Below are 24,693 nucleotides of genomic sequence, written 5' to 3' on the forward strand. Positions count from 1 at the left end.
ATTTCATGCTTTTTTAAAGACACTTTTATTGCTTTTATTAGCTACTACGCTCTGTTTTGCGTCACTAGCTTACAATTTCTATATTTCCACGTTAAATCGCGGAGTACGATTTTTTTACTACTTACACAGATACTTTACCTTTCAGTGCTATGGATATACAGATTATGCTTAGCCTCTAATTCTGTTTGAAATTTCCTACTTATTTAAAGACACTTTTATTGCTTTCATTAGCTACTACGCTGTGTTTGGCTCCACTAGCTTTCATTTCCTATCTTTCCACGTTAAATCATGAGTACGGGTTTTTACTACTTTTTAGATGCTTTACCTTTCAATTACTACTAGATATACAGATTATGCTAGTCCTATAATTCTGTTTTTGAAATTTCATGCTTATTTAAAGACACTTTTATTGCTTTCACCAGCCACTACGCTGTGTTTGGCGCCACTAGTTTTCAATTCTATCTTTCCACGTTAAATCGTGGAAGATCTGCCTCCTATTAGTTACCCATACTCTTTGGTATAGTATATAAGGCATAAACATAATTGATCAATAATTAACAGGCCAGAACGAGAAAGCAACTACCAGCATAACCTGGCCAAAGCCCCAATATCCAAAGATGCTTTACGTTACAACATGCGGCACTCTAAAAGAGGAAAGGCCATCATTTTCAACAACAAAGACTTTAGCCCTGCGCTGTCACTTCGACCCCGAAATGGTACCGACGTTGACCGGGATAAGCTGTTCCTCAAGCTAAGAGAATTAGACTTCGATGTTTATTGCTATAACGATCTCACGCTCGGCGAAATCGAAGTTGTGCTCAAAGCATGTGAGTGTATCTTTATTACTAGGTTCTGGTGTCTAAGCAAGTTTTGCTAGTTAACAGGAGCAAATACAATTTTTGGGTTGAATTGGGAGTGGACAGTTGCCCCTACAGATCCCCCCACCCTTATATTTTGAAAAATATTTTTTTTTTTTATTGAAAAATACCTTTTAGGTAAATTTGCTGGGAAAAAAATGAAAAAAAATTGACTAAGACATTTTTACCATCTGTGATTAAAAGGTCAAGGGCACCAAATTTCAAAAATTTTTTTTTAACCCTTGGACCTATTTAAGTCTGGTCATACCTGAAAATTGTGCTTTTCTGTTTTTTTTTTTTTTCTTATTTTTTTTTTTTTTTTTTTACCGTTTCAAAATTATCAAATTTTAGGGTAATTTTCGCCAGTGTTGCAATTTTGAACCGTGAAAAAAAATAAGCAAGAATAAATCGTTAAATTTGACAACACTTTTTTTTATTTTTAATAAACCCACCTCCTCTCCTCTCAGTGACGACAAATTTTAAATTGAAAATACATCTAATTTTAACTTTAGACGTCACCTACTCTTTTTTTTTTATTAAATAGCAGCCGAACTGGGCACACTTTAGGTCACCATATACTACCAAAAACTTTCCAATAAAAGAAAAAAATTGCCATTCCCGTGGAAAGGGGCGTCCTCTCCCAACAGGAAGCCCTTCATACGGTTGCTATTTCTTACCATACCTCTAAACTCTTCCGGATAGTGGCCCTACGTGTCTCCTATAAAAACAAATAATAATAATAAAAAATTCAAAATACACTAATTAAATTAATATTAATAAAACAAAGAAACCAAATTATCTATCAGTATAACTTTCTTTAAAAAAAAAAATACACTAACATATTTACAAATTACAGAACTCCAAGAATGTTATAATGATACCACTTCTCAACTTTATCCTTTCATTTTCCCCTTTTAACTATACTTTGGCTACTATTTAACTCCAAAAACAAAACAAAAAACTAAATTAAAAAACTGGCAACGCTGTTTTACCCATTTGTACTCACACACATACACACACACACACACACACACAACATATCTCTTCAAACATAACTTACTTCTTTCCATTAAACTCTTCAACCAACAACTCCATCAACTCGTTCTTTCCACCTTTCAGTTTCACTTAAACGCACTATCATTCTCCTACAATCATAACCAAACCTTCTTAACTCAATCTCTTTTGACAACACTTTTCGTCCGTAGTTGATTTCGTAAAATAACTACGCCTTCAAACGAAACATACACCTTCTCCTAGCAAAAACTCCTAGCCCTTCTCCTAGCACCGCTACTAGCAAAAACTGCAGTCCTGAATATGGAGGTATATTCCATTTGAAATTGAGGTGCTGATCTTTTTAACTTTTTGCTGTAAAGAATTGTTAGTAGTAGTGGTGAAGTCCATCATAAAATATACTTTGAGAGCATTCTCTATGTTCAAGTTGCTAAACAAACAACAAATAATCTTTCACCAGATTGACCAAAACCAAAAGCTGAATCTCCTTTTTAATTTTTTTTACTATTGTTTTTCTTTTTTTTCTTCTTCTTTTTTTTAGTTGGCAAAATGGGCTTCTAAACAGTGTTTACGCTGCAATTACTTACCACTATGGAAAGGTAATAACAATGATACCTTAGGTTTCCTGTCAGAGAGAGAAAACTATAAATAGAGTAAAGAGTCTCTGGGTGAACAGCTAGAACTCATCATAATAACCTCAATAAAACTCAGATTTACTTGATTCCTGCGTTGAATGCTTGGAATTGGTATGTATCAAATAAATCAACTGAAAATGAATTATAATAATTAAGATGAGTAAAGTTTCTGTTAGGTGTGGTAATACATTTGGGATCAGTTAGGAGACCCAGAGGTCTAACTCTGTAGTGTGTCGTATTTTGGCTCGAAGTTTACTCAAAACCCCAATTTTCCGAATGTGTTATATTTGGAGATAGTTGTACATTTACCAACGGGACTTTTTTTTTTTTTTTTTTTTTTTTTTTTTTTTTTTTTACATATTGGATGTGTCTTACTCAGAGCCGTTCCTAGGGTTGGTCGTGTCCGGTGAAAAATTTTTGTCTAAATGTAATTTCATATTCTTTTTCTTTGTTAGTATCGAAAGAAGATCATACTGAAAGAGACACCCTTATGATAACCGTTTTGTCTCACGGTGAAGCCGGCATTCTGTTTGCCAAGGACACTTGCTACAAACCCGAAATACTCTGGTCTTCCTTCACAGCGGATAGGTGCCCAACGCTCGCTGGGAAGCCTAAGCTATTCTTTATTCAGGTAAATAATTTTTTACAACTCATTTTATAAATAAACAGTAAAGCCTGCAGGTTAATCTATTGGGAGATCAAAAACCAACTGACTGATTGTGCAATTGAGAAATACGTCCTTCAGTAACGGTTGCTTAACGTCACGTGGTTGTTTCAAATTATTGGTTGGTTGTAAATTATCAACATTACCGAATATACAGGTAGACTACAGGAAATAGAAAATACCTTGAAAAGCATTGTCTTTTTTCAAGGTATTCAAAACCAGGTTTTATGGTTTTAAAAAGTAGAGTTGTGACAAGGAGTCTAATTTTAGCGTAAAGAGCGAGGCGTTGAGGACGGAACAGCCCTTTTCATATACGGAATAATTTTTGTTCGTTTTAATGTCGCTCCTTACTTTCCTTACAAAGTACCTTATTTATTGCTCAACGTCCGGAAATGGTTATGAAGCTCTTGGTTATTTCCTAAGAACTGAAATATTTGAAGTTTTCTCTCTTTGCTGTATATGAGTTAGTGGCTAGTTTGTCAAAAATTATTTAGCATCAGAGAAGGGACCTTGTGTCTAAAGGACGAGTGTGTCGGTTTGTTTGGATAGCATATGTTGGGGGTGGGGAGGCTTATAGGGCTTTCAGGTCTGCAAAACGTTGTTTATTTTGATATGTGATATAAGGTTTTACCTTTTTTTAGTGTTCTAATAATATTATTACTTTATGGCCTAATTAATAATATTACTTTTTGGTCTTGGGGCTAATTATTGTTCGTTAGTTATTCTTATTGATTTTTTTGGTAACCATGGCGCAAGGGGCTTCTGTGCTAAATTAATCGATCTAAAACTTCGATAATCGCTTACCAAGCACGACTGCATTCAGGATACGTCATTTGTTCATTCAGGATACGTCAATTGTAGATATGAGTTTCAACCAAAGATCTGGCCAGATATTGAAAAGAATTTTGAATATGGAAACATGGTTGCCAAATGTACGTACGAAAAAAAAAGAAGAGAAAACAAAATATTCAGAGAAAGACAGACCCAAGAAGGATAATTTTTGGACAGTGAAGTGAACTTTCCTATTGAACCCCTAAGATTCCATTCATTTTGATTTTTTATTCGATGCCAAAGGTTCCCCAGCCTCAGGAGAGTTTAATCAGCCGATGATCAGAATGTGTTCCTACTTCTAGGCGTAATTTTCACGGCAGCCCTGTGGACCTTACCCATATAGCCCACTGCAAGTGTAATTCTTTAAAATATCCTTCACATGAGAAAAGAAACTTATCTTGGCTTTCTCATTGTAGTTTTACCTATAGTTGGGGTCTAATAATACAAGATCTTTAGTTACCTTTAGTGAAACTTTAGCTACTAGCTGCAATTCAGGATGCATTCATGTCTTAAATTCAATAATTCTTCACGACTCTCATGGGAGTCCCAGTCAAGGACATTAGAATACTATAAACATTAAATATCGGTGTTTTAAACAAATCATGCTTAAAATATTTTTTTGCGTGAGAAAAATCCTCATATTTAAGGTAGTAACGGCGTACCGACTTCAAATTGATAGCAACTTTGGCTATTTACTATTGTTATTTGTTATGCATAATAGTTGGGCTGTTTTATATTTATTATATTATATATTATATTTAATTATTATATTACATATATTTTATATTATATTTAAGGCCTGCCAAGGTGATCGACTCGACTCAGGAACTCTTCTTACCCTCCGTGGCAGTACTGAAACAGACTCGGGTTCGTTCTCCTACAAAATCCCGAGCCATGCTGACTTTCTGATTTGCTATTCAACAATTCCAGGTAAAAGTTTAATTGTTATTGACTAAATAGACAAACAGAATAAAGAAAACAAGCATCTTGTTATTGACTTGGCCTTCTAAAGTGCAAGCAAATTACGCACAACTTAAAAACTTTTGTTAGCAATATCAGTTCGAAACTCAAGGCCTTGAAAATGGCGATACTTTAATTGATACCCTGAAAGACCCTTCCCCCCTGAAAAATGAGGTGTCTACTAAAGATATACTTTTTTCTTGGCATTGCTTCCCCACCCCTCCTTAGTATATTTGTTTCAAAAAGACCTTAAAATTTGCCGCCGTTCGGTACTTTTTATAAAGACTGTTTCAGGGCATGATTCCTGTGTATTGTTGATCCCTTTTTCTAACAAAAATATAATAAACAAAACTCGTTTTTAATATTTCCCTTTGATCAATAACTATCGTAATTATTGTTGAAAAATATTCGTTCTGAATAGTTGAAAGGGAATATGACCCCCCCCCCCAGTGGTGGCCGCGAAAATGTTTGTGTCCCCTCTCCCCACTTTTAGAGTATTTTCCAAAGATGATCAGGTCAGGTAAGGTCAAGGGTTAACTCAATCCGGATTCTTGTCCTTATATACATTATCAATTTCTTAATATAAGACAGCACATGTGCAGCGAAAAAGCGCCAGCCCGAGCTATGTGAGGTCTAATTATGGAGGAGGGGGTGGTCCTAAAATTGTCTCATCAGTTGATGAATAATGATTACCAATAGGTCTATTCGAATTTGGCGCTTCGGGGCTTGTGATAGCAATTTTTTGTATCTTATCTATCTGTCTTCCCACATTGTTTTTTTTTTTATTTAGAACTGTATCTGAAAGATAAAAAACTTCCATTTTTAACTGTAACTTTTACCCTTGGAGGAAAGAAAGAAATTGATATAAATATTATCATAAAGATCTAACAGAGGACATACCCCCCCCCCTCTGACTGAGGGGAGACAAATTATTCAAGTGTTAAAAATTCTCTTCTTTGTTGGTGGACTTGGCGTTCCCTCTAGGCTATCCATCTTACTTTGCATTTATATAGATGTATTCAATAATTCTGGGCTTATTTTATTCCCAATTTATTCTTCTTTATCTTTTTACTCTCCTTCATTATCCTTCTTATTGGCTTTAGTTAAAAAATAAAGTTAAGAATGAATTATTTTATATTTATATAAAGAATGAAGCTGGTCTAAGTATTTCTTAAATTAAAATATGTTGTATTTTCAATAAAAGATATTTTTATGCGGTCTTGTTCTTATCTATTCTTTGCTGAAAAATGATCTCATAAGCGCCCATTTTCAATTGCCTTTTTGTTTTTCGGTTACGATGATAATTCCTGCGCTTTGAAGTTTTATCTAAAAGATAAAAATCGTGTCTAATTGGGGCACGTAACTTGTAACTTTCAGATTAGTATTTAAATTAGAACAAATTCCAACTTTGTTTAACAAGACGAATTTATAAATGATGACCCCACCCCCTCCTTGGTTCATCAGCTTATCCCTCTCTTAATAGTCCTACCCTGGTGATCGCATCATTCGAAGTCACAAATGCAGCCCTCTGATTGAGTTATAGCCTCTTCTATTCTTTTCGTCTCGCTATAGAATTATTTCACTGTGTTTAATAGTTCTTGAGTAAGAAATTCAAGTGATTTAAAAAAATGCAATTATTTTTTTATGAAAAATACCTCAATCTAATTATTTTTTAAAAGTTTCTATGGTGCCTGAACAAAATTGCTCAGTCGCTGGCTTCGCCACTAGATTTGTAACAAGAGAAGACAGAGGCATAAACCGCAACAGTGGAGGCGTTGCTATTTTCGGCAGGAACGATATTCCCTACTGGTTCTTGGACAATCTACAAGATTTAGACCATGAGTCTCTATGGATTTACACAAAGCCCTGGTCACTACCTCGCCATTTCTCTTGCATTATTTTAGTGGCAGTTTACTACCCTAAGAGTGCCTGAAATTGTAAAGTTTGCACCTCCAGAAAGGAGTAGACTATTGCCGCACCAAATTCAGTTGTCCGGCCATCGTTGTGTATGGCGATTTTAACCAAACTAACAAACAGTACTTGGCTCACAGCCTTGGACCTAAGCAAGTTGTAAAATCTCCAACCCATATAGCCAGTGGAACATTGGACCTGATCCTAACTAATTCCGACGAGTTTTACACCGACCCGGTCTGTTTGAGTGCACTAGGAAAATCTGATCACTTTACTGTTCTTTGGAAAGCAAAAGCTCCAACAAAAAGACCGAAACGAACACAGTTTGTCGTGTGTCCCACTAATGAGTCAAATATTTGTTTTTTTGGACGCTGGATCGGCCAACATTATTTCTCAGAAATCATAAATGAGTAGAATCTTGACAAGAAGACTCAGCTTTTCGAATCCGTCATGTAAGGACAATACAAGGAGCACTTGCAAACAAAAACAGTCTCTAGATCTTATACTGACCGACCGTGGATCACACCTGAGATTAAATCCCTTATCAAACAGTGGAGCCATTTGCATGATGCTCGATTGCTCATCAAAGTCGTTGCTCTTTGTCGCACAGCCAGAAGAACTTACGCATCGGTCCATGTTGATCCTACCCTATTCAGTAACAGAAAAAAATGGAATGAGTCAGTGAAAAGGTTAACAGGCAAAACCCGTGATTCTCATTTAAAAATCCTGAAAGAGGGCGATACTTACGTAACAGCTACTGAGGTTAATGGGTTTTTTTGCTGGTATTTGCACCACTTACCCGAGTTTCTCACAAGAGGAACTAGCTGCAGTCCTTGAGACTAGTGCACCTTGTGAACAACGGTCGTCAGTTGAGCCCCAACAAGTATGCACAGACCTAATGAAGCTCAAACCTCGTAGCTTCTCATATCCTGGAGAAATCCCAGTGCGTCTCCTTCGTGAATTTGCGCCCTTCCCTGCTACCCCTCTCGCTAGTATCATCAACTTTTGCATAACACATGACGAATTTCCCAACCCCTGGAAAAAGTCCTACATCAAAGTGATCCCTAAGAAATCCCCACACAGATCAAGCGATGACTTAAGGCTTATCTCGCTGACTCCCTGCATGGCCAAGGTAACAGACACCTTCGTTGCAAGACGGTTTATTAGTGATATAGAACCAAATATAGACCCTTTCCAGTACGGATGCCTCAGCGGCTCCAACGCGTCAGTGTGCTTAGTGCGTCTGTATGACGACATTCTATCGTGGCTCGAGAAAGGGAAAAGCTTCGAAGACTTGGCCCTCGCTGATAACAGAAAAGCCTTCGATCTAATCAAACACATTATCGCTCTAAATACCCTAATTGAAATGGGTGCCAAAAGGGGCTTGCTGCATCTAGTCACTGATTTTCTGTCCCAGCGGGAGCTGTGCGTTTTCGCTCTTAGTGAAGACGATTCAAATTATGCATTTCTTCCAATCACATGTGATGCCCCTCAGGACACTAAACTACCCGGACTTATTTTCCTCGCTGTGATTAACTTCATCCTGTGTACTTTCAAGGAAAGATGTATAAATTTGTTGATGATCGGTCATTCTTACTCATATACCTACTAGAAGGCCAATCAGCGATCCCCCTTTTTGATCCTAGTCTACCCACGGTTTTTCAGACTGAATGCGAGCGAGCTAGCCTTACCCTCAATAAGCAGAAGTGCAAGGTGTTGCGTTTCAACCCTCTTAAATCGGACTTTCAGGAGCCTCCTACCTTGTTTAAAACAGTTGGCAGTGAGAAAATGCTGGGGGTAATTTTGTCCGTTGACTGCAAGTTCAACAACCACGTAAGTGACCTTGTGGAAAAGGGTATGCTGCACTGCAGTCACTGGTCACCATGAAGCGGTTCGGGTTCAGTGTGAATTCCATGAAGCTTGCCTTCAAGACTTATATCCTACCCATCATTGAATATGCGTGCCCAGTGTGGGGCCCTAGTGTACAGTTGAGTGCTAATATGTGTCAAGATATCGAAGCTATCCGAATACGGGCTTGTAAGATTATGCTGGGTCAGGCCTTCGCATAGTATGACAATGCGCTTAAGGTTCTTGGCCTCGAGTCTCTTTTTAAACGCCGTCAGAGACTTATTTACCAGTTCGGCCATTCCCTACTCCGTAGCAGCAAACACAGGGCGACTCTGCCACCAGTAGTCTCCGTTATGACCCTTATCTGGAGACAATACAAGCCCAACCCAGTGACGTGCTGTACGACTCGCTACCGGCACTTCTTTTTCCCATATTTTACAGACATGGTCAACAATTCCTAAGAAAAGCCATATGGTTTTATTCATTTTTTGTTGTCGTATTTGTAAAAACCCTCGGTATTAGTGCTTTTAGTGCTTAAAAGAGTAAGTTTAATAAAATATGTCTATGTCTATGTGCCATTCCCTTGTTGAACCTTTTTGGGTAGTTGCTGTTCAGTATTGCAAAATTTCCCCAGAATCAGAATAGCAATATTACAAAATGTCATCAGATTTTGTATGATAAATTTGTTTTGTGTAATATGGATTTGTTTTTTCTTATTGGATAGATTGGATTTTTTTTATATAGAAAAGAACGAACCACAGTGAATCAGTACGGAGTCAAGTATGACATCATACCCTCTCAAAAGATATGTGTTATGTCTTCTTGTATATGAAGATGGGGCTTTTGTCAAAAATTGCATTTTATTTTCAATATTATGATAGGCTACTTACAAAAGGCACTAGATTTTGCAATTTCCTTTCAAATTAGTCTCTAAAACATATCTATGATGTTTGAGCACTCCCCTAGCTGTGACAAAAAAAAATACCAGACACATCCCTCCTTCCCATGTGAAAAAGGGATTTTCCTAGTTGCTCAAGATGGTGCAATGCTATTCTTCCAAATTGGGGGTTTGGCTGTAGTGATTCCGGTGGTGCAGTTTTTATTTCTGGTGCCATTTTGTGAGGTTTCATTTTTCGAAATTTCTCATATCATTTTTTAAGATTTTTCGAAATTCTTTTTTTTTTGCAACGAACTTGTATCATTAAAGTTAATTGAAATAATAGTTACCATTGCGGATTCAGCTTCAAATGTTGATTCTTCCTCGTTTGATATTTTTCAAACGCTTTTTTAAATTTTCGGTCACTATGGGCTGGAGTTTGTTCTTTACTTGGTTGCCTCTAAGGGGTTAATCGTAAGAAAGAAATGCTCACTTAGTTTATTCTTCTTCTTTGTCTTGGTTTACTCGGCGTCCCTTTAAAAACAAAAAGCTATAAGTAGTAAACTTGTCTGTGTTTTCATTAATTACGTGGTCAGCGCATTGACAAAACTTATTTATGATGAAATCAAATGACAAACAACAAAAGCACGAAGAATAATAGGGAAATCTTTTTGTAAGACAGTGAAGATAATTTGAATGAATATTTCGGCCATTTGTCCAAGGGCCGTTTTCGACAAGACAAAAATATATAAAAGAAAAAGGACTCACAACAACATGCGACCAATCAAACCAAAAATAAAAAAATTTCAAAATCAGTCTTCGTCGCTATTCTTTTTTAAATCAAATGACATTTTAAGATGGCAATAACAAACACCAAGTTGAGACAATTGTTCCTGTAAGCAAAATATATGTGCTTAGCAACATATCTAGTACTATAGGCTGAATCCTAAATGTAGATGAAGAGGAGGGGTTATTTGGACCAGGCTTCAGAATGAAGGGAACACCGGATTTTAAGAGAGGGCTGACCTGGTAAACCAGGGGAGGGGTGGAGAGTTAGCATCACTAAATCTACCATGTTCGAATGTGTTCAAATCTCATTATTTATTTGAAAGGTAAAACTTGCGTATCAAAATGGAATTTCATTTTTTATCTTTTTGATAAAATCTTAAACTGTTGGAATTATCGTTATAACCGAATAAGACTTGGGTGATCGTTATTGTGTACCTTATGAAATCATTTTTTATCTTTTTAATGGAATTTCATTTTTTTCTTTTTGATAAAATCTCTAACTGTTGGAATTATCTTTATAACCGAATAACACTTGGGTGATCGTTATTGTGTACCTTATGAAATCATTTTTTATCTTTTTAATGGAATTTAATTTTTTATCTTTTTGATAAAATCTTAAACTGTTGGAATTATCGTTATAACCGAATAACACTTGGGTGATCGGGATTGTGTACCTTATGAAATCATTTTTCATCTAATTAATGGAATTTCATTTTTTATCTTTTTGATAAAATCTTAAACTGTTGGAATTATCGTTATAACCGAATAACACTTGGGTGATCGGTATTGTGTACCTTATGAAATCATTTTTTATCTTTTTAATGGAATTTCATTTTTTTTTCTTTTTGATAAAATCTTAAACTGTTGGAATTATCGTTATAACAGAATAACACTTGGGTGATCGTTATTGTGTACCTTATGAAATCATTTTTTATCTTTATAATGTAATTTCATTTTTTTTCTTTTTGATAAAATCTCTAACTGTTGGAATTATCTTTATAACCGAATAACACTTGGGTGATCGTTATTGTGTACCTTATGAAATCATTTCTTATCTTTTTAATGGAATTTCATTTTTTTATCTTTTTGATAAAATCTTAAAATGTTGGAATTATCATTATAACCGAATAACACTTGGGTGATCGTTATTGTGTACCTTATGAAATCATTTTCAGCAAATAATAGATAAGGCCATATACTAATTTAGCTTTGTTTTAATTTAACAAATTTCAAATCTATGATAAATTCAGAGCTCAGATGTCTGACACCAAACCACGTTCCCTGAATAAAACATCTCCTTTTTTGATTAAGAGGAGAATTAAGTATTTTTTTTCTTCTAAATGTGAAGAACAATAAATATGTGTAAAGAATTATGCCTGGTGTCTTATGAGATGTTATGTTGTTATTGACTTCTCAGAACTTTAAGCTTGGGTCCATACAGATCCAATTGGCAAAGGCTTAAAGGAAGTAGTTTTTCTGTTGTAGAAAAAGAAAGCCTGGCTCAAAAGTCTTTTTTTTTCAAAGTTGATGCTAACCCGTTATCTCCCAAAGGTGTTGTGTATTTTTACTTTTTTTGTATCTTTATAATTAATTTATCCATAAAGGGGCCAGTGTTGAAGCCTGATACGCCTTTCACGTGCTTACGCAGTAATCTCTTTTAGGAGGTGGGGGGGGGGGACTAAATATCAAACCAGTAGCTAGTTACCCCCTCCCCTGAACAACTAGTTAGCTTCCCAAAGATTTCGAAAAATATACGTGTTTTGGTTTTTTCCTTCAAAAAAAGAAATCGAGATTAAACGAAAATCCCCACTAGTTTTAGAATTTTTTTTTCTTTGTATCTTTATTTGAAAAAAAAAAATAGAAGAAAAATCCTCGCCCTCTCCTCCCTATATTTTCGTGAATTGCAGATCTCGTATAAATGTTCCTCTGTAATGGGTCATCTAAAAGTCGTGCAAGGGGCTTCGAACTGATACAACAGGAGATATCTGGAATTTTTGACAACTTGTTTTTTTTTCTACTAAGGGTAACATCTGTCACTGGCTAGAAAGAATATCTGTCTATTACGTGGTGTTCAAGGTTTGGTCTGTTATGCTTCGGCCGGGACAGTATTTGTATTTACTAGCCAAAGGAATTTTCATGCGGAACCAATGAAAGTTGAAAACATTTAAATTATATACATTGTAAAAGGCTAATGTGCTGCCCACCAGAACTTTATCAGTAGATTTCTTAAAAGTTTTGAAAATTTGAATGATTTTTCTCGTGTATTTCAAACTCAACGACTTAATCTGCTTAAACTTTCAAAATACTTCATCTGGTTACTTATTAAGTTGAATTATCTAAAAAGAATAGGAAGCACTTGTATTTTATAATTAAAGTAAGTTAATGAATATTAATTAAATTGCAACTATTTAATTAAAACAATCATAAGTAAAAGCACTTTGTAGTTTGTATATAATGTTTTTTTTAGTTTCTTTATTTTGTTGTAAAACATTTCATTTTCGTATCACTAAATTTGTCCGAAACAGCAGAAAAGGATAATTGGGTTCCCACTCAACTTCCAACTAGTCAAAATTATAAAGTTATTCACACTTTGCATTAAAATTTAAATGTTCAGTGTCACTGGATGGAATAAGACTGTCCTTAAGGTGGTGCTCACATACATGTTTAGCAAAACTTCAATGTCTAACCATGCAAGCTTAGCCATGGAGGTGCATCCAAACATATGCATAAACACTAATTGTTTGTGCAGATGATGAATATAGTGATAAAATAAAGGCTTAACCCCGTGTTCAATAAGCTTATAGTTCTTGATTTTTGTAATTTTTTGGTGTTCAATAGCAAATTTTAATTATTTAATATTTATCCAAAAGTAATTATTGGAACGTATAGCAATTAGTTTCAATATTATTGTGCAACATACCTCAGTAAGTTGCAATTAATCCTTTTACAGATAGAAAATTCTTGGAACATTTATCTACTAGTATAAAATAACAATACTTTTGGTTAGTTTCAAAGGGGTTTGCAAGTTGTTTTTTTTTTAGTATGAAATTTATTTTTATCTTCAAACCTTGTTCAATAGAGCCCAATAATTACGCTTATTCAATAATTTATTGCAACTAATTTCAATCAAGTGCAATATGCTCTGATAAACGCGTGGCCAGACTCCGGAAACGAATATTTAGCTGTATCTTGTAGCCAAACACCGAATTTCACATATGAATAGGAACCGCCTATAAAATAATTTCTGGCCATAGAAGCATCTGGATATGGATGACCTATCTAGATATGCATCAAGATAGGTAGGCTGACTGGAGAGACATATGAACGCCGCTTGAAATACTAAGGGCAGTGAAAATTAGTGAAGTTACTGTCCGAGAACCAGGACAGCTTGAAAAATTAGCAAAATTCAATCTTTAATGACAAAAAAAGAACTCAATATGCAATCTTTGGTAGCAGCAGTTGCCAAATTTAAAAGAAGGAAACGTGGATGAAAAATAAGTAAAAAAAAAACAACATGGTGTCAAAATCCTAAGAAGGTGTCGTTGTATTTGGGAGTCAACAAGTTGGTAATAAATAATTTCTTAGACCACACTGCTTTTCTATTTACGAAAAATTATGCAAGGAAAAACGGGTTTTAATTTCAACAAAGCAGTGAAACAAAACTAAATAAAAACAAAACAACACATTAATTAAGAAATATTCCGAATATTTCGGCCCCACGTCCGGGAGCCTTTCTCAACGGGAAACAAAACCAAAAAGAACGAAAATAACAGAATAAAAATGATTTTAAAAAATAACACACATAAAAAAACACGACGACTAAAGGCACGAAGAAGAAAAAAATATATATAAGAACAACTCACATTTTTTTCATAAGTTCATAAGTTTATTAATCCACATTCATAAACAACTACATAAATTAAACAACACTTTCACGCTGGAGATAACCTATGAAGGTTTGCGATCGCGCAAAAGTCCTCGTAACTACTTACCAAATAGCTCAACTATTTACATAAACCTCAACTATTTACATAAACCTCAACTATTTAATTAAAACTATTATAAATAAACCAAAAATAGATAAGCTATATCTTATATATATATATATATATATATATATATATATATATATATATATATATTATTGTTAGATCATTTTTAATTAAATTTGAGTATAAAGAATTCAGTGAATATTCTCCTAAGTCCCTATTTAAGGAAATATTTTTATTTATTTTGAGCCTAATTTTGATTGATTCCTGGACCACCTGTTTTATCCCCAAATCACTACTAATGAGAGAAGATTTTTCAAAAAGCATTGTGTGGCTGGGATTATCAAAAATATGGCTAGCTAAAGCAGAATCAAAGGAGTTATTAGAACTATTAGAAATTAACGCTTTGTCTATGTCTTCTTTATGCTGGTGTATCCATTTTTCTAGATTCTGATGAGTTCTGCCAACGTAGTAATTGCCACAATCGCACGGTATTTAATGCCCATCAAATACTAAAGCAGAATCAAAGGAGTTATTAGAACTATTAGTAATTAACGCTTTGTCTATGTCTTCTTTATGCTGGTGTGTCCGTTTTTCTAGATTCTGATGAGTTCTGCAATATAGATGTGGCTACTTCTGAGCAATTATTAAAAACCAAAATAGAAGAAAATTATCACTTAATCGAAGACTCAGCGACAGGGATTGATGGTGAAGTTTTATTTAATCTTGTTAAAATCTGTAATAAGTTTTCAATGTATTTTCAGTTTCGTGATTCTTTTTATCAACAAATAAATGGGTTACCAATGGGAGCAGCTCTATCCGGCCGGATAGAGCTGCCAGTAGACTAATATTTATGTCGAGAACCTTGAAAATTGGGCATTAAATTCTTATTTTTTAAAACATGTCTATTGGGGTCGTTACATGGATGACGTAATTTCACTTTGGAATTATGGGGAAATTGAACTTCGGGGTTTCCTAGATCATCTTAATACTTATGATAGAAATTTGCCGTTTACCCTAGAAACTGAAATTGTAAATAATCTACCATTTATAGATGTGCTAATTATTCGTAATTCTAATAACTTTGACTTCGATATCTATAAAGAACCAACACACAAGAATATATATCTTCATTTTAATTCAAATCAACCCACACAAGTTAAAAGAGCAGTTGTAACTTCTCTCATTGACCGCTGCCCTGAACATATACTCCGATTCATACATAAAAGCAGAAATAAATTTTATCAGAGAAATTCTTTTTGGCAACGGATACCCCATTCCTTTTGTCAATAACATGATTAACCATAGACTAAACAGACATTTTCGTAAAATCAATCATATTTCACAATGTGAGTCTCCAGAAGAATCCTCTAATATAATCTATCTTCTGTGCATCCCAAGAATCACCACAAAAATAAAAAATATTTGCACAAAAAATAATCTGTATTTATTTTTCAACAATAGTTTTAAAATCACAAATTTCTTAAACTCCTGTAGAGATAAAACCCCAGTTACTCGCCAAAGAGGGGTTTATCAAATACCATGCGATTTTGGCAATTACTATATTAGCAGAACTCATCAGAATCTAGAAAAACGGATACAACAGCATAAAGAAGACATAGACAAAGCGTTAATTGCTAATAGTTCTAATAACTCCTTTGATTCTGCTTTAGCTAGCCATATATTTGATAATCCCAGCCACACAATTCTTTTTGAAAAATCTTCTCTCATTAGTAGTGATTTGGGGATAAAACAGGTAGTCCGGGAATCAATCAAAATTAGGCTCAAAATAAATAAAAATGTTTCCTTAAATAGGGACTTAGGAGAATATTCACTGAATTCTTTATACTCCAATTTAATTAAAAATGATCTAACAAAATATTTTGTTAAACCAACTGACAATCGTATTGAACCCGTTACAAAAAGGCCTTTAAGACTAGCTGCTAAAAAAGCAAGATTAGCTTTGAAAACTTGCAGTTAATAATTTCATTTTATTTCGTTTGAATGAAACCCTCCTCTCTCATCATTTTATTTATCAGTCCTGGTTGAACTTCGTTGAAGTAAGGATACTGGGGCTGTTTTAAAGGTTTTTAAAAGCATTTTTAGTTTTAAACTTCGTATTTTAATGTAAGTTGTTTATATATATTTTTTTTCTTTAATGTTGTGCTGAAGACATAGGCCCAAAATATTCACCGATTTAAATTGCACTGTCTTGGAAAAAAATTTCCCTATTGTTTTTAAGTTGTGTTTGTTAGACTTAATGAAATGAAAATCTCCAGCCTTTCCAATGCGAGATTCGCCTTTCTCACCAGGTCCTTCAAAGATAAGGTAAACATAGTTAAAACGGTATTATCAGCAAACGAGATAAGACACACATATTTCAAATAAACACGCATGAAATCAACATAGATGAGATAAAGCAGCGGACCTAACACTGATCCTTGTGGTACTCCACGCGTCACTGGAAATGCTGCTGAGCCCACATAATTCAACAGTGGTTTGTGGTATCTCCCTGTTTTATAACTTTAAAACCAATACACGCACTTTCCGCATACACCTCACGACTCCATCCGACTAAGCAGAGTTTGAAAATCAACTGTATCGAATGCTTTGCGACTATCTATAAATATAGACGAAGATGTTTCACCTCTGTCCATACCACGGTTAACTGATTCCATAAGTTGTTGCAAATAATTCGTCGTCAAATGCCCTTTGCGAGATCTGAATTGGGTCTAACTCAGCAAACCATTAGCTTGTAGGAAACAATATAGACGTTTATGAACAACTTTTTCTAATAATTTCGAAAACAATGAAAGGGTCGAAATCGGTCTCCAACTCTCAATCTCCTTTTTAGGGCCACCTTTATGAAGTGGTATCACTTTCGTAACTTTTAGTTGGTCAGGAAAAATGCCCTTTTCAAGTGATAAGTTTATAATAAAAAGCAGACACGGTAGAATATAATGCATTATTGCCTTAAACGCTCGAAGAGATTAGCTTTCAATTCACGTAGAATTGAATTCCAGAGATTTTATTATTTTAAGAAGCTCATCACTTGTGCACGGATCAAAGGCTATTTCAAAACTCTCCCCTTTGTTACCACATATAATGTATTCTTGAACCTGTTGACATATTTTTTTTATTTTTTTTTTTTTTACACTATTTTGCCCTTTAATTCCAATATTGGAGAAAAAATTACCAAATTCATTTGCAATTCCAGACTTATCATCAGAGGCGAACCCTTCAAGTTGTACTTCGTTCCTTCCAATTTCAGCATTCCCATTTGTCACTTCATTTATCATTTTCCATGTTTCTTTCATATTTCCTTTACTATTTGAAAACTTTCTATCGTAATATTCAGCCATAGCTTTGCGACATAATTTGTTCACTAAATTGCGCTGTTTTTTTTAACAATTCATACGAAACATCACTTTTATCATCTAGATATCTTTAATAAAGCTCAATTCTTAGCTTTCTTTCTTCCAGTATTTCACTCATTATCCATGGCTTACGGGGTTCCTGTTTCTTCACTTTCATTACTTTAATAGGACACACACTATCATATATTGGTTGAATAACTGACATTAGATTATCAAGTGATCTCGTAGGGAATTCTTCTTCAGAAATCACAGGGGTCAAATCGATAACGCTATCCTCCTCTACAAAATTTTGAAAATTCCGTTTTTTATTAACCTCATCTTTATTTTTTTGTTCTTTGGTCTGGGCAACTGACAGTTCATAACGCTCGCCAATGGAAGATGGTCAAAACCAGGAAATGCCACAACATCAGCATAACAAAGCTTCAAATTGGCAGAACGAACGAAAATATTATCAATTAGGGTTGCACTCTGTCCAGTAATCCTTGTTGGTACACTCACAAGCGGGTATAGATCATTCGATATCATAAAATTTTAAAAATCAAAATTAAGATTAGATAAATCAAGCAGGTTAAAATTAAAATTACCCATAACCATATGACTAGCTCCAGACGGTACCTTTGAAATCAGCTGACTCATACCTCCCACAAAATCCTCCAGGTGAGCACTGGGCGGCTTATACACCATACTCATTTTATTTTTTCTCCCATCAAATTCAATGTCAATTGAAAAAACTTCAACCTTACCTTCAATTCATATACTAAGATCATCCCTATCATTATAATTCAACCCATTTTTTACAAGGAATCCAATACCACCACGACCCATCACCACTCGGTTCTTAACACAAAGATCATAACCTGGAAATGAATATAGTGAGAGAGACTGGTTTGAACTAAAAAATGTTTCACATAATCCTATAATATCAAAAGAAGAAGAAAATTGTTCAATTAATTCAAAAATATCCAGGTAGCTTGTAGTCACGTGAACATTCCAAGAACATAGTCGCAGACTCTTAATAAATATCATGAATGTACGGCAACCGAATATAATCACTCTCCCTCATAGGCTTTACCTCAACAATCGGTATATCATCATCGCCGGCAATACCTCTTAATAAATAATCCTGAAGACTAAATCGGTCTTGATCAGACATTATCATTTTTCATATATAAAAAAAAAAACAAGAAATAGCACTTGAAAAAAAAGAGAGAGAAGAAAAAAGCTATTAAAGGTAATCAAATGACAAGAAAAGACTAATTGTAGAAGTCTCAGTTTCGCGCACAAAAATACACCCTTGATCAGACCACACACTGCGATTTCCAAATTTATCTCTTGAAGCGCTCAGAAGATTGCGCTTACGTTTCGTAAGGTTCTCAGCTGCAAATAAGCCTGTGCCACTAAGCTGCTTCTTTGCTTTAAACGCATGGTGAGTTATTTCTTTTGATCTAAACTGGAGGAGAAGAGGGGCAACTTTATTTGGTCTTTGAACATCATTCAATCCAACTCAAAATTGCTGAACACTATGTCTAAATCCTTAATATTTGTTAGGCCTATCTTGACAAACAATACGCGCTTCGTGGTATCCCCCACACTCTGCGAAGGAATCTGCTTCACACCATGTCTTCTAGCTTGAGCTCAAGCTGATTCACGCGATTTTGCAACAAATTAATCATATGCATGCATGTTTTTAAATGTTTTTCAATCGGTTCAAATTTAGGATAAAACTCAATATGTACTGCACCATAGATTTCAGAAACCATTATTTCATCTGAAAACTTAGCATGAAAGTTAGCTGCAGTCGGCAAAGTCGATTTTTTCAGCTTTTCGTTAACTTTTATCTTGATTTCTTTAGTTAGATTTGGTTTTGTAGCCGCAAGTTCATTCTCTGTAGCCACTATTAGTTTACGGAGATCAGCAGTGGGATCTGAGAGTAGATTATCCATTATCCATTATCCAAATCTTTACCTTTTCTTAGAAACTGGCGGTAAACATCAGGATGATTTTTTAGCTCTGGAAACGCATGATTAACTCCCTTAATTTTCATTATTGATTCTTCCTTCTCACTGCCATCAAAACTAATTAAACTTACGACGAATAAAACCTGGTGGCCGTGTTTTTGGCGGAGCAAAAAACAGAAAATTTTCGGTTTCCTGTATTGTCTTCATAACTTCTAGGATTTGAACCGACCAAAGGGGATAACCCGCAGATTTGGCGAAGAACAAATCTCCAATTTTAACGTTAGCCGGTTAAAATGATTTGAGACAGTTAAAATTTTTGAAATATGTACTTTTTGTGTATCTGTTGCTTCCACGGAAAGGATAAGACTTGTATTTTTAGATTCATTGGTTTCAGATCTATTTATTCACAAGCTAGAATTATGATATAGTTTTTGAAGTTGCCCTTAGAGAATTATCTAAACTAAGTTAAAATACAGGAAATTTTACCTGTAATTTTTTTATTATTTCTATTATTATTGTATTATTTGTTTATTATTATTTTATTTTCTTGTGTTTTATCTTATTTATTTATTATCATTATTTTATCCACTTCTCTTAAAATTTTTGTCTTTTTTCAGGTTTCTTTTCATGACGAAACACAACCAACGGATCCTGGTTTGTTCAAGCCCTGTGTCGTGTTCTCGGAGAGCGATACCGTGATACTCATCTGTTGGATATGATGACAATAGTGAACCAAATTGTTGCCTTTGACTATGAATCCAATTGTCCTGGTGATACCATAATGCATCAGAAAAAGCAAATACCCTGTATTACGTCGCTACTTACTCGACAAGTTTTTTTTGAGCCAAAATAATTTGAATTTTTTGTTTATGAAGAAAGTTATTTACTTGATCAGCATTTTATCAAACGAAGTAAAAAAAACAAATACAGTTGTTCCATAAGAATAAAAGGAAAATAAGTCATGCCTAATATATACATTTTATTTACATTTTGTCTGTATTTTTTTATGTGTGGCTATTTCGCTTTCAAAATTTGAATTATCAGTAGCTACTGCGCTAAATATCATATATCATTAATGTTATAATAAAAAATAATTAATATTTAGATATCTAAGGGAGAAAACTTAAAAAGAATTAGCTGTTCTAATTTTAAAGAGAAAAAAGTTGTATATACAACATTTTTAACATTTTTAAACACATCCGAAAGATTTTAATATGACTTGACTTTCTACATGTGCCAGAAAAAAATGCTGAACAGTAATTGGATTTTGGCAGCTGTCATCATATTTTCTTATAGTATAATTTCACCAAAAACATTAAGTTGCTGCTTATAAAAATCCTTGCCTGTTTACAAAAGTGTCCATGTTTATAATGTAAATGGAGCCGATTAATGAATAAAAAATTTGATATAATTGTTCCAATTTTTGGAATACGTCCTCTTAATCAAACTCCCCTGTAAATGAAAAAAGAATATCTTTGGATTATTTTGTTGATTTTAATATTTTCTGTACGGTGTTGAACTTTCCAACCAAAATTTTGGATTTGTTTATGGCACCTGGCACTTAATGATTGTTTTAAGTGCCACATCATTTTCTTTTCAACCAAACCCCCCGCAATGAAGAAAAAGAATATTCGTGGGTCCATATGTTGGTTTTAAAATTGTCTACACGTGTGCTGAACTTACCAACCAACATTTTGGAGGTATTTCCTTAGCTTCTCCTCAGAAATTAGAGATGGAAGTATCAATATCATTCTATGAGAGTATAAATGTATGCTCAGTTCTTTTATGTTTGTCAGACTGTCTATGGCTCTGTGTTTCGTCGGATTTTAATGTGGATACCCCCCCCCCCCCCTTCTACTGCTGCTCTAAAGAAATCTCGAAAGGAGAACAATTTTAAGACTTAATTAAAATGCGTAGGATAAATATTATTTCAATAGAATGATAAGCCCTCAGCTATCAGGAGATCGCTATAACCCGAAATAATAATTAGCAAATTAACGAAAGCAGTGTGCGCGTTACTGTCATCCTACCTATTGAATTCCACTAACTAGTTTGTGTGCAACTTGCCACCAGAGCGATGTGTCTTCTAAGAGTTTCCTCAAAAGCCTTACGAAGTTTTTTTGCGGTTTGGGTAGGTGGCTTACTGGTGACATTTATTTTGGGGCGATTGCAAGCTAGATGGCAATGTTTTTTATTTATGTATGAATGAATTTATTTGCTTAACGTATGCTTACAATAGAATATTGAAACATAATGATACACTCCCAACGAAGAGCAGAGCTCGTAATTTTTCAGGTTTAACGAACTAAATATTAGCTCGTCAACACGAAAAAAGGTAAATAAAATAGTAAAAGAACCATTTAGAAATCGTAAGGTTTCAAAATTTTCAGTATGTTTGCCAATTTACAGAAATGTATTGCGGAGGGGGGGGGGGGTATTAATTTTTTCAAATAAAGATACAAATAAGTATTTTTAAAAATCTACGAGCGAGCTTTATTTGTTTTTCGAAGATTTTGAAGAATAAACAAAACAAAGTATTTTTCAAAACATATGAGAGGGAATCCCCCTTGCAGTATACGCCCCTTGGAAGTTTACAGTCGTATACACGTCTTAAATATTAGTAGAATGTTGGTCAAACTATTCGGATTTATAGTCAAAGCAACGTGTTCTGCTAGCTGTTATGTCACCTTATGCATTGCCATTGTCTCGAGTTGTGCCTTATTCCCGAACTTTTTCTTTGTCATTTCCTTGGTGTTGAATAGCAAACAGCTAAAGTTTCCATATCAGAAATAAATCGATTAAAGCTGTGAAGAATAAATTTGAAATTACAGGTAGAATTGTTTTAGCCAAAAGAATATCAAGATTTGGGTATACACTTTAAATATGTTAATTGCACATTTTTTAGTGTAATTGTACATTTAACGTCAATTGTGCCATCAATATTTGTGTATGTTCCCTTTTAGACTTTACATGCTGATCAAGTAAATTAGTTTCAAACCACGTCTTTCCCAGCTATTCGCTAGGTACTTTTTCTGTTGGATATTACTCTTTTACTGGATTTAGTAGAGTAGTAGTAGGCTTAAAGATCAGTAGACACTAGCCATTAGTTTAAGAGATGTATTTAGAGTTTAAGAGATTGTATAAATAATTTTTTAATTTTCTTTCATTTTCTATTAACGATTTTTGAAAGAAAATATTTAACTTGGTATATATTATCTGCCAGTTTAAGTTACTGTGTTTTAGAGATTTCTGTTCATCAGTTCTTTACTTGAGAGGGTGCAGGATTTGCTCACACCGAAAGTGCTAAAATAAAAAAAAAGCACTGTCCTGTTGCACAAAGAAACACACCCTTTGCATAGTCGTGACACAACCACGTCCCCTCCCCCTTGAACCAAAATATTTAGCTCGTGTCTGTTTTTCCTTGTAGTGAATGGCTACTGATATATACAACTGATTTTGGGGTGGTATTCTGGTGGTGTGTTTAGAGGTCCCTCTAAAAGTTTTATTTTTAACCAAGAAAAGGAAGATCTAGACATATCAGCGAGTCAGAAAGTATTTTAAAAAAAAATGCCAAGGATAGACTTGTAGCCGCAAGTGTTCTGTGTCAGCTAGCCAAAAGCACTTTCTAATTGCCCTGTTAATTATATAATTGGTACAGCTATTTATAATACCAGTAGGCCATATTATAATAATCGAATAAAATAACCGAAATGACTTGTCAATTATAAAATTGAAAAATGAATTATGACCGACAGTTATCTACTTGTGGACACCTGATTGCTGTGTCACTCATCTGGTTTGAACATGCTCTTTAAGCTAGACTCCGGTGTGTAGACTGACAATTCTGGCGTGAAATATGTGTCCAGGCAGCTCTGATTCATGCATAACTGATATTTGGCTGAAACTAGTTACAGTTAAATCCTGTTTCTTACGCTTGCCTAACTAGGCATCTCTGTCTAGAAATATTTACCGTAGTACCAGTTTCTGAAAAGTCTACCATTATGGGAAGTGTTTGGATGAGTTTTTATCTATGTTTCTATTCTACTAATACGCAATTGTAGTGCTAAATGAAAATGCAACTATTTATTAAAGTTTATTGGTAGTAGTAAAAAACAGAAACGGTCTTTTATTTTTTTTTTTTTTTATCATCTAAATGTTGCATGGAATAAATCTATAGTTAAGATTTACAAGCTATTGAATATTGCATATTTTCCTGCGAGGTTTACCATAGCTTAAGCTATACTTTATTTATGTTGTATATCAGATTTGAAGGTTAAAAATATTCTCTATGTAATACTTTTAATCATGAAATGCAGCACGGAATAAGTCTAGAATTACTATTTGTAAGCTTTAGCTTCTTGAACATTTCACCATTGACGAAACATTTCCTCTTTTTTCTGTGAAGCGTCTGAATGACTCCCCTTAACCTGGCTAAATATTTTCCTGTGAGGCTAAACGTAGCTTAAGCTAGACTTTATTTGTATCGTATGTAAGATTTAAAGTGTAGAAATATTCTCTATCTTCTTGTTTTTGTGTCCCTACTGATGATGTATAGTTTGTAGGATTATTCCAAGCTGGACAAGAAGCTATTTTATTTTAGGGAATTTGTCTTGGTATATAACCTTAAAAGAAGTTGTAACTTTTGTATTTTAAAAATTATCTGAAATAAAAAGTGTTCGCTAATCAGAGTACTAAACTTATTAAACTTCGTCTAGGAACAAAATGCTTTTCCCTGTCGGAAACACCGAATTAGTTTGCAAAGAGGAGAGCGTGTGCAGGTCCACCTGCTCCGCTTCAATGTGTCTAAACACTTTTCGTATGTCATTCAGTGTTTAGATGAACTTTCCCTCTCAAAAAGCACTAATGCATATGTGTCTGCTATGGACGCAAGGCGTAAAAGACGCAAGGAGAGATTATTGTCGTAGCATGATGACAAATAACAAAAAAAACATAAAAAAATAAAATTTTGCAGTTTCTGGACGGTCC

General features: G+C 34.3%; 1 protein-coding gene across 1 annotated transcript; it reads left to right on the forward strand.

Annotated features, from left to right (window-relative positions):
- The first annotated feature begins 535 nt into the window (after positions 1–535).
- Positions 536–24,390, forward strand: LOC148945614 (caspase-1-like). The gene is given in 4 exon segments (XM_089099284.1): positions 536–827; positions 2,959–3,134; positions 4,796–4,928; positions 20,325–24,390. Coding segments are annotated over 4 exon segments (738 nt in total). The 5' UTR covers positions 536–634; the 3' UTR covers positions 20,561–24,390.
- The last annotated feature ends 303 nt before the right edge of the window (positions 24,391–24,693 follow it).

Source organism: Artemia sp. Qi Xiang Cuo, chromosome 13 (genome assembly GCF_049724085.1).
Source record: "Artemia sp. Qi Xiang Cuo chromosome 13, ASM4972408v1, whole genome shotgun sequence".
NCBI lineage: Eukaryota > Metazoa > Arthropoda > Branchiopoda > Anostraca > Artemiidae > Artemia > Artemia sp. Qi Xiang Cuo.